At 34.8% G+C, this 10,529-nt stretch overlaps 1 protein-coding gene across 1 annotated transcript; it reads left to right on the top strand.

Annotated features, from left to right (window-relative positions):
- The first annotated feature begins 2,027 nt into the window (after nucleotides 1-2,027).
- On the top strand, nucleotides 2,028-3,637 carry LOC129730656 (uncharacterized). The gene is made up of 2 exons (XM_055690166.1): nucleotides 2,028-2,390; nucleotides 2,891-3,637. Exons 1-2 carry the CDS (start codon nucleotides 2,213-2,215, stop codon nucleotides 3,541-3,543), a joined length of 831 nt encoding a protein of 276 aa, XP_055546141.1. The 5' UTR covers nucleotides 2,028-2,212; the 3' UTR covers nucleotides 3,544-3,637.
- Nucleotides 3,638-10,529: the final 6,892 nt, after the last annotated feature.

Raw genomic sequence — 10,529 nt, 5'->3', positions numbered from 1 at the left:
CAAAATTTACAGACAAGTTTTTAGAACTTTTGTTTCTTTTTTCTCTCAACGTGTTACTTAAAGTTATATTAAATCTTTTTTTCTTTTCGACTTCTACCGGATTTTGGGAAAATTTTTCGAAATAAACTTGTGTATGCTTTCTTTCTACCTCTTAAAAACGTTTCAAAGTTTTTGAGGCTAATTTGTGAAAATTTTTTGATAGTAACTTTTGGCCTTTTCCTGATTGGCTCTGAATGATTGTTCGAATTTCGTTTTGACTATTCTCTATTTGGCTTCCAAATTTCGTTTTGCTAGAAGTCATTTATAATAGATTTCAGAGTTTGTTGTATTATTTTCTCGCGTTTAGAAGTGTTAGCAATCATCGAAGGCATAAATTATGATTATATTCCTTTTAGTTTATTATAGACGATTCAGGTTTCTTCTCTGGTTTTAAGAGAAGTTATTAGTTTTTTTGCATCAACCAATACGAGATCAACAAATCAACTCTTTTTTTTAATAAAAGTGGCTAAATTTGGCCTAAATTTTGACAAAATTCATTTCATTCATAGCTTTTCTTGTATAGGCTGCTAAAGCTGAATTATTATCGTTAGTATTTTGCTGGAATTATTTATGAACCTAATGAACCGAAAAAACAAACGATTTGCACCTCTTTTCGTAAAGAAATGTCCTCGTGAACAAAAGGAGGGCGGGGAAGGGAGTTTCATCAATGTCCACGGTTGTGCACGTGGGGTGCCGGGGAGGTCTAAAACGACGATTTTGTCTGCGTGGATTGTGTACGTATGATATTACCTCAATAATATCATAATGTAATTTTGTTTATCTATTATATTTATATTTGCATGAATGTTCATAAGATTTTCAAACTATTTAAACATTATTACATAAATAATTCTCTTATTTCAATTTTTTTAAATATATCAGGTATGTACATTTCTTACCTCATTTTGAAATCTTGTCTCATCATATATTTTCACCATACCCTTTTTTAAACTTGACAATGTTTTTGACACAGGACTACGACTTTTTTCACTATACTGTTGAATGTATGTAAACTAAAATAAACTAAATGACTCAAATGTTTTAAGTTTAGTAAAGCGGGCAATGTATGTAGTTTGCGAGAGTCCGAAAATGATCGAGAATAGAAGGTGTGACTTTAGACTTAGAAGAAATTTCCCTTGTCCAGACTTAAAATGTAAGTCATATGACAAAAATGAAATTAGTTCGTAAAGACTCAAATGTTGTCATACAACTATACAGGACGTGATGAAAAATGATGGATAGCGTTAACGAGGTCTCCTCATCAGTCGGCTTCAAAAGAGGAATTTGTTTTTATTTCAATCGCTATGTTTAGTGTCAAAAAATATTGTTCAAAAGTCTAATTTAAATTGGTTATGGAGACACAGGCCTGTGAACGCTCGCGAACCCCTCAAGGGACCGCTCGCTCCATATCAAGCATTTTATCAGGAGCATGTTTTTCAAATTAGTGTGTTAAATTATATTTATTTTTAAAACAGATCTTCATGATGAATCTTCACCAAAGCTTGAATGCTTGAAAGTTTTTTTTTCCGTTTTTAATGCTGTTTAGCAGAAGAAATAGTGTTGTCCAGGTTGTTCCTTATCGAATCAACTGTGCGTTAGAACAAAACAAACAGTGCTCTTTACCCCTTTTTGTGGTGCAACTAGTTACCAAATACTGTTTACGTGGTCATTTTTACCCCCGGTTCTACTACATGAGGTTTCAAACAAATGATTAAGCTCCTTTTGTAGTCATTTTTATACGAATTGTCGAGTTTATCCCATCTTATTAATTAATTGAAAAAATATTTTTATTTTTAGCTCTGGGAGAACCTATTTAGTTGCCACCACCGAATTATCTGACTATCATTCAAAATGTTTAAAAACTCTACTAGCATATACTCATAATTTATATTTTAAAACCTTACCGAAAACCCACCGCGTTTGGCATCACTTTTTCACACCCACCATCCGCGCCAAAAGAGCCACAGCCTTATCGAACGTCAAAACGAACCTCGCTCGAGGTACGCAAACGCGACGTTTGTTTACCGCAGCAAAACGTAGCAGGCTAACGCAGTGTATCGCAGACTAGAAACTACCCTTCTGAAAAGGGGTTGTCTTTTTTGAAAAAAATGTTCATTTAATTCTCTAAAAAGTTTGATACTCGCTGGAACAAACGTGTGTGCATCAGTATTAAATGGAAGGTATTAATACCGAACTGTTTATTGACGCGGTACGCAAACGTACTTTGCTGTGGGACTCCTCCTCCACCGAGTTTAGGGACAGGACGGCACGCGCTCGCAAATGGGAAGAAATTGCTCAACTAATGATTCCAAACATACACTGCATGGATCCTGTGGAAAGAACTGATATAAGTAAGTATTATAGAAAAATTAAAATTTTTGAATTGTTTGTCAAAAGCCAAAACGTCGAAGAGAGCGACTGGGAGCGTAAACGCGACGGCGTGCAAAATACTCTTCTAGAACTGCTCTGTCTCGCACTCACACATTCGAACCCGCGTGCCGGTCGCCAATCATTTAATGGTTGGAGCGCTCTGTGTTAGCATTGCCGGCACGGTAGGTAGCATAAAGCAAACATAAAGGAGGCTATCCTCACGGTATTCGCCATAGGTTATTTTTCAATCAGACATGGTCATATATATCATTCTGTAGTAAAGTCATGCAAATATTTTATCTTGAAAAGTAAATTTTCTAAAAGGGCAACTGTTAAAAATAGCAACATACACCTTATCTTCTCCGAAGGCACGGTGCACGAGGAGGCTTTAACCGTCGTTTCTCTCGCGATACTGCGTCTCTGTAATAAAGAGTTGCCAGTTTTGAAAGCTGATATCAGACTTCGTTTCGTTTCGTTACAGTCGTGGAGTTACAGAAAAAATGGAAACACATAAGAGATGCCTACATCCGTTCCCTTCGATTGCGAGCAACACCTCAGGGAAAAAATATGCGACCCTATGTATACGAGAAGAAGCTCGATTTTTTGAAGATATCTTCATGGAAATCATCAAGCGAATTTGAATCACCTCGTAATGGGGAGGACACGCTTTTTGACGATGAGACAAATGATGTTAAGCAAGAGTATTGCTCCGAAGACGACGATGACATAGTAGTTCCGGTACAAAAAATGCCAGAAAAACTGACCCTAGCCACCTTTGGGGTCCCAGCATCACCCCCCGCCAACGTTATTCTGGATCGGGTAGAATCAGATCTGTGCTCTTTTGGGGGTGGCGAATCAGACGATATGCTGTTTTTCCGTTCGTTGTTGCCCCTGTTGGAGACTCTCCCGCTGCGACAGAAAGTTAAGTTTCGCATGGATGTCATGAGAACAGCACTGCAGTATTCGGAAAATGCATCCTCATCAGTCATTGAAACACCACCATCCGAAAATATTCACGGAAGCCGAAAGCGTGTCGGAAACTCACATGATCACAGCCATCCCAAAAAGCGCAAACAGGTAGGAACGAAAAAAGCGGCTCTACTAGAAAAGTGTTTGAGGTATACGAGTAAATAATTGAGACTGGGATTATCTTGACGTTTGGTATTTAATAATGCTTCACATTGACGAATGTAATTTAAACGAATAACAAATGGTGATACGATTAAAATTAAGCCTTTTATTTCTCACTAGTAAGAGCTTTTTAAAACATCTATTTCTGATTTAACTTTATCATAAACAAACTTGTCAGTAACTTACAGCCCTCCAAAGGTTACAAATCAGAAGTATCAAGCGGTCGAGCACACCTACAATATTAGTATGATATTCTCCACAATATTAGTATGATATTCTCTGTATCAATACAAAAAATATATAAGAAAATTGATAGAGTCTCACCGTCCCAATAAGTCCATTTATGATTGCGTCCATGAAACAACCCTTTTCTTGAACATTTTATAAATCTGCCGTTAGAGCGAAATGAAAACTGGTGTCTTGAAAGAAAAGATGCTTGTGAATTTTTGGATTATGAAAAAAGAGAAAAAAAAAGAGAAATAAGAAAGGAGAAAAGAGAAAAGAGAAAAAAAAAAAGAGAAAAGAGAAAAGAGAAAAGAGAAAAGAAAAAAGAGAAAAGAGAAAAGAGAAAAGAGAAAAGAGAAAAGAAAAAGAGAAAAGAGAAATGAGATAAGAAAAAAGACAAAAGAGAAAAGAGAAAAGAGAAAAGAGAAAAGAGAAAAGAGAAAAAAGAGACAAGAGAAAAGAGAAAAAAGAGAAAAAAGAGAAACGAGAAGTGAAAAGATAATAGAGAAAAAAGAAAAAAAAAGAAAAAAGAGGAAAGAGAAGAAAGAAAACAAGAGAAAAAAAGAAGAAAAGATAAAAGAGCAAAAAGAAAGAAGAAAAGAGAAAAAATAAATGAGAACAAAGAAAAGAGAAAAGAGAAAAGAGAGAAGAGAGAAGAGAAAAGAGAGAAATGAAAAGAGAAAAAAAAGAGCAAAGAGAAAAGAGAAAAGGGAAATAAAAAAAAAGAAAAAAGAGAAAACAAAAAAGAGAAAAGAAAAAAGAGTCAAGAGAAAACAAAGAAGAGTAAAGAGAAAAGAGAAAACAAAAAAGAGTGAAGAGAAAAGAGAAAAGATAAGAGAGAAAAGAAAGAAGAGTGAAGAGATAAGAGATAAGAGATAAGAGATAAGAGATAAGAGATAAGAGATAAGAGATTAGAGATAAGAGATAAGAGATAAGAGATAAGAGATAAGAGATAAGAGATAAGAGATAAGAGATAAGAGATAAGAGATAAGAGTTAAGAGATAAGAGATAAGAGATAAGAGATAAGAGATAAGAGATAAGAGATAAGAGATAAGAGATAAGAGATAAGAGATAAGAGATAAGAGATAAGAGATAAGAGATAAGAGATAAGAGATAAGAGATAAGAGATAAGAGATAAGAGATAAGAGATAAGAGATAAGAGATAAGAGATAAGAGATAAGAGATAAGAGATAAGAGATAAGAGATAAGAGATAAGAGATAAGAGATAAGAGATAAGAGATAAGAGATAAGAGATAAGAGATAAGAGATAAGAGATAAGAGATAAGAGATAAGAGATAAGAGATAAGAGATAAGAGATAAGAGATAAGAGATAAGAGATAGGAGATAAGAGATAAGAGATAAGAGATAAGAGATAAGAGATAAGAGATAAGAGATAAGAGATAAGAGATAAGAGATAAGGGATAAGAGATAAGAGATAAGAGATAAGAGATAAGAGATAAGAGATAAGAGATAAGAGATAAGAGATAAGAGATAAGAGATAAGAGATAAGAGATAAGAGATAAGAGATAAGAGATAAGAGATAAGAGATAAGAGATAAGAGATAAGAGATAAGAGATAAGAGATAAGAGATAAGAGATAAGAGATAAGAGATAAGAGATAAGAGATAAGAGATAAGAGATAAGAGATAAGAGATAAGAGATAAGAGATAAGAGATAAGAGATAAGAGATAAGAGATAAAAGATAAGAGATAAGAGATAAGAGATAAGAGATAAGAGATAAGAGATAAGAGATAAGAGATAAACAGAACACAGAAAACAGAAAACAGAAAACAGAAAACAGAAAACAGAAAACAGAAAACAGAAAACAGAAAACAGAAAACAGAAAACAGAAAACAGAAAACAGAAAACAGAAAACAGAAAACAGAAAACAGAAAACAGAAAACAGAAAACAGAAAACAGAAAACAGAAAACAGAAAACAGAAAACAGAAAACAGAAAACAGAAAACAGAAAACAGAAAACAGAAAACAGAAAACAGAAAACAGAAAACAGAAAACAGAAAACAGAAAACAGAAAACAGAAAACAGAAAACAGAAAACAGAAAACAGAAAACAGAAAACAGAAAACAGAAAACAGAAAACAGAAAACAGAAAACAGAAAACAGAAAACAGAAAACAGAAAACAGAAAACAGAAAACAGAAAACAGAAAACAGAAAACAGAAAACAGAAAACAGAAAACAGAAAACAGAAAACAGAAAACAGAAAACAGAAAACAGAAAACAGAAAACAGAAAACAGAAAACAGAAAACAGAAAACAGAAAACAGAAAACAGAAAACAGAAAACAGAAAACAGAAAACAGAAAACAGAAAACAGAAAACAGAAAACAGAAAACAGAAAACAGAAAACAGAAAACAGAAAACAGAAAACAGAAAACAGAAAACAGAAAACAGAAAACAGAAAACAGAAAACAGAAAACAGAAAACAGAAAACAGGAAACAGAAAACAGAAAACAGAAAGCAGAAAACAGAAAACAGAAAACAGAAAAATTGGAAAAAAAGAACAGAAAACAGAAAAACAAAAAACAGTTAAGCTGAAAAACAGAAATTCAGCAAAAAAGCAAAAAAGCAGATAAACGGAAATACTGCAAAACAGAAAACTAAATAAACAGAAAAACAGATAAACAGAAAACCAGCTAAACAGAAAATAGAAAAAACAGAGAAACAAAAAACGTATAAACAGAGAAACAAAAAAAAGAAAAAAGAAAATAGAAACACAGAAAAACAGAAAGCAGAGAACAGACATTCGAATATGGGAAAGAAATGACATAAAGTAAAATGCAACAGGCTAAAGAGAAAAGGCAAGAAACATGACGTAAAAGGGAAAAGGTGAGAGCTTTAGAAGGAAACAGGCAATAGTCGAAAAATAAAACATAGAAATTATATACTTACAAACAGTAAAATACAGATAACATAATACTAAATGCAAAAATTAAGAACCAAAGAGTGGAAAGCAAACGGTAAATAATGAATTTTGAGGTCATTTCGTACTGCTCCATGTATTCGGTACTTGGAATCCTCTCTGAGAGTTAAGCCGTCAAATAATTTTGTTCAAATTGATTGCATCATCAAACTTACCGATAATGCGTCGTTGATAACGAGTAAACGCGATCAATCAATTTTCGCTTCGCAAATGTACGTCGTCACTTCACCCGATGGGCCGACTGAGTTGGGGAACGAAAGAGGAGGTCCCGGCTTGTCGATCGGTAACATTTGTCGTTAGGCACAAAATTGATCAGCAGACTTGCTTTTGACCCATCATCATCAGCTTGCGCACCAGTTAACCGCCTAGCAGAGGCTGGAATTAGGTAGGTACTACATACATGCTTCTGGTTTTTCGCGCAGTTCTTTCCAGGTGCTGCTCATTAGTAGTAACCGAAACAAGCGGTGCGCACTCCGGTAGCCGATGAAACGAAACGTGACATGACGGCGTCGTTAAGTTACTCTCAGATCGGACATGGGTATCTGTTTATTGCTTCGACAGGTTATTCTGGGAAAGTGTTTGGACGAACGAGAACCTCTTTGAATAATGATCGCAATGGTTAATAATTTAATTTAAAGTTTCACATAGCAGCAATCAGCTGCTATCGGTTCGATTATTGGGACTCTAGAGTATAGATTTTTCACTTTGTTTTTACTGAAAAATGCGTTTTGTTCGTTTTTTGCTTATGTTGCTCTTTTCTAGTTTCAGTCGAATTGAACCGGAAGAAACCGGAATTCTGCGTTCATAATACCAATAATCAAATTTCGAATCTAAGAACAGCACTACCGTACATTAATTTTAAACTCGAACCAGTTTTGCTGCTATCTGCTGCTGAGGTATATTTGCACACATGCGTAACTTTCCTGGTTTTTGTTATGTTGTCCTGAGGCTAATTCCATAATTGTTGATATTACAACAACAAAAAATCATGTAATTGCAGTTTTTCGCAATTATTATGGGTCTCTAATGAGATATTGGCAGGAATACTATTAATAACATAATGGTTCAAAAAGGTCGTGGATATTTTTCTTCGAGGAAGTTTTATTCGGACAGCCTGACGTTGCTAGTTTGCGCTTTGTGTGGAACGTTCGATAAATGTGCCCATCAGTCATCGATTGGCGGGGGTCTCTACACAATTGGTTAATGAGCATGGGATTTAATGTCGACAATCGCTAAGAAAGCGGATGTGTCATTTGCAGAGAAACTGATGGATTGATTGACTGATTGATGGATAGTTCATCCCATCCTATCCTATCCTAAGCCTGCGTCAGTCAGTTTACGCAGCCGCCAGCGAGCCGCGCAGGAATGTCATACTTTATAGCCTCATCCCCAGAGTCGAGTAATTCGCACATAATTCGTATTCCCGCGAGGAGAAATGAATACGCTGCTGTCACGTGTTTTACGAACGCTTCGCGCCCAAGCCTGCCGGCAGTGACAGTCTGCGTCTAATTGGTTGCCCAATATGATGTTTGCACTGTCGGAATCGATGTCCATGGAATATTTTATGACTGTAATTATTTTCTTCGATCGTCAAGCCACCGTTTGCTTTTGATATTGTGGCTTGATAAATCGATAACATCCGATCGATTCGGTTGTTAATGAACCTCGTTCAGAAATGTGAGCGATATAAAAATTTGTGCGACTGCCTAGGCTTTCCGATGTCATTTCGATCGGTATGAAATGAAACAACATCAATTCTGTGGAATAATTTTAAGGACACAATAAATAATAAATTTTATTATTATGAGTTGAGTGATTTTTCCTCCAGGACATCGCGCACGTTTTCCTTGAATTACGCAGCCGACCGAGTATAAACAAAGTAATTAATCCCATAACCTCAGTGATTTGAATAAATTCCGCCTGTAATAAGTATTCGAAAATGTAAGCCTTTCGAGAGGTTTTAATGATCTCAGTTATGTGATGTTGTTAGTTTTTATCCTTTTAATCGCAAAGGTCGTATTTAAAAACACACTGACTTTTACTATCGCACAGTGGATTTTATGTCTGTGTTGTGAAAATATTTTATGGCAAAATCGTTACAAACTGTGAATGTATGATATATCGGAATAGTTACTCGCCTTTAGTTTTGCAACATAACATAATTTGTTTCATTCTATTGCAATGCATTGCAATGAATTGTTTTTAACGTCCGTCTAAATATTGCTCTTTTGAGCCTTCGAATCAAAGGGAAATAAACAAAACCAAGTACAACATTTAAAGTTTCAACACTGAGCTCTGCACATTTTATTTATTTTCCGTTTTTTTATCTTTCAAGCTTTTGTTTAAAAACATTGAACTAACAAATTTAGTAGTGTCGGCCTGGCTTGTTCATTTATGAGTTAGTAGATTTGAATTTTTTTATTTCATTAAAAATACTCGAGAACTTAGAAATCAAATATGCATACCTGTTCTTTATGACCACTATTATTACCAGAGTTGCCAATAAAATTTTCGATTCAACTGGAAAAAGGCGGAAGAAAAAACTGGATTCCAAATAAATTAAAGAAAAAAGCAAAAAAAAGATTGTGAGAGTGCTTTTCTGTTATGGGGACTGAATCCAGTGACAGTTTTTTATACAGCAACTAAAGAGATAACTCTTCGCAAAAAATCACTCAAAAAATTACTGAAAAATTTCCTCTAACTGCAGCAAAATTTAAAATTACGCAATCAATCCATCTCAAATTAAAAAAATAGAGCAACATTTTCTTTCGTTATATCAGTGAAGTTGAAATTTCAATTATTTCTGACTTCGCAATCTTTTTGTATCTAATTCTTCTAACAATTTCTTAACTGCTACGCAACAGAAAATAAATAGATTTTTTTTTAAATCTATTTGTTTGGTTTTATCTCAACCATGTCATGCTGTCTTTAATTTGACTGTATCTCGTGCGAGAAGATAGAATACTGAGAATGCTGTTAAGAATTGTTAAAATAATTTATCAATCTACAAAATTTACGTTTTAAAAATATTTCCAAAAATCAATCGGAGCTCAGTGAATAAAAAACTGGATAAAACTGGCGAATATCTGAAAAAACTGGAAGATTTTGGGAATAAACTGTTTGACTGGATCACTTGAAAAAAACTGGAGGAATCCAGTTTAAACTGGAACATTGGCAACCCTGATCTTCCTAAAAATCTTCCTATTTTTATTTTGATAGTTCAACTCACATGTTTAAAGAAAAAAATTTCCGTTTATTATTTTGGTTTGCCAATTCCAAAAAAATTGAAAAACGTAAGAATAAAAATTGGAGTGATATTGGCAGGGCGCATTTTGCCCTGCCTCGAAAAAATATACCTTTCCTTACCAAACAGTCCCAAGCCGTGGAGTGGCCTTCGCTGTACGTAAGAGTCGTCTCCATTCTACTCTGTCCATGGCTGCAGTTCGCCAGCTTTGCAGTCTGCGTAAGGTTCGCATGTCGTCTTCCATCTGATCGATCCACCTTGCCCGCTGTGCACCTCTCCGTCTCGTCCCTGACGGATTGGTTTCGAGAACTATCTTTACCGGGCTGTCGTCTGACATCCTTACAAGGTTTTGTAGTCCCGGGAACGACTTCCCGGGAAATAGCTTTTCCCGGGATTCCCGGATTCCGGGAACAGAAATATTGATTCCCGGGATCCCGGGATTCCCGAGTTTCGCGAAAAAAATTGTAAGATTCACTATAGTTTCTTATGCAATAGTGCAATGAAATTAAATACGTCAAACTGATGCGACCTGAAATAAATCATTTGATAAAACTCAAAGTCAGTATGGTATTTTAACGTAAA

The sequence above is a fragment of the Wyeomyia smithii genome, chromosome 3 (genome assembly GCF_029784165.1).
Source record: "Wyeomyia smithii strain HCP4-BCI-WySm-NY-G18 chromosome 3, ASM2978416v1, whole genome shotgun sequence".
NCBI lineage: Eukaryota > Metazoa > Arthropoda > Insecta > Diptera > Culicidae > Wyeomyia > Wyeomyia smithii.
Note: the sequence above shows the minus strand (reverse complement) of the source record. Positions and strands in the feature narration are given on the sequence as shown.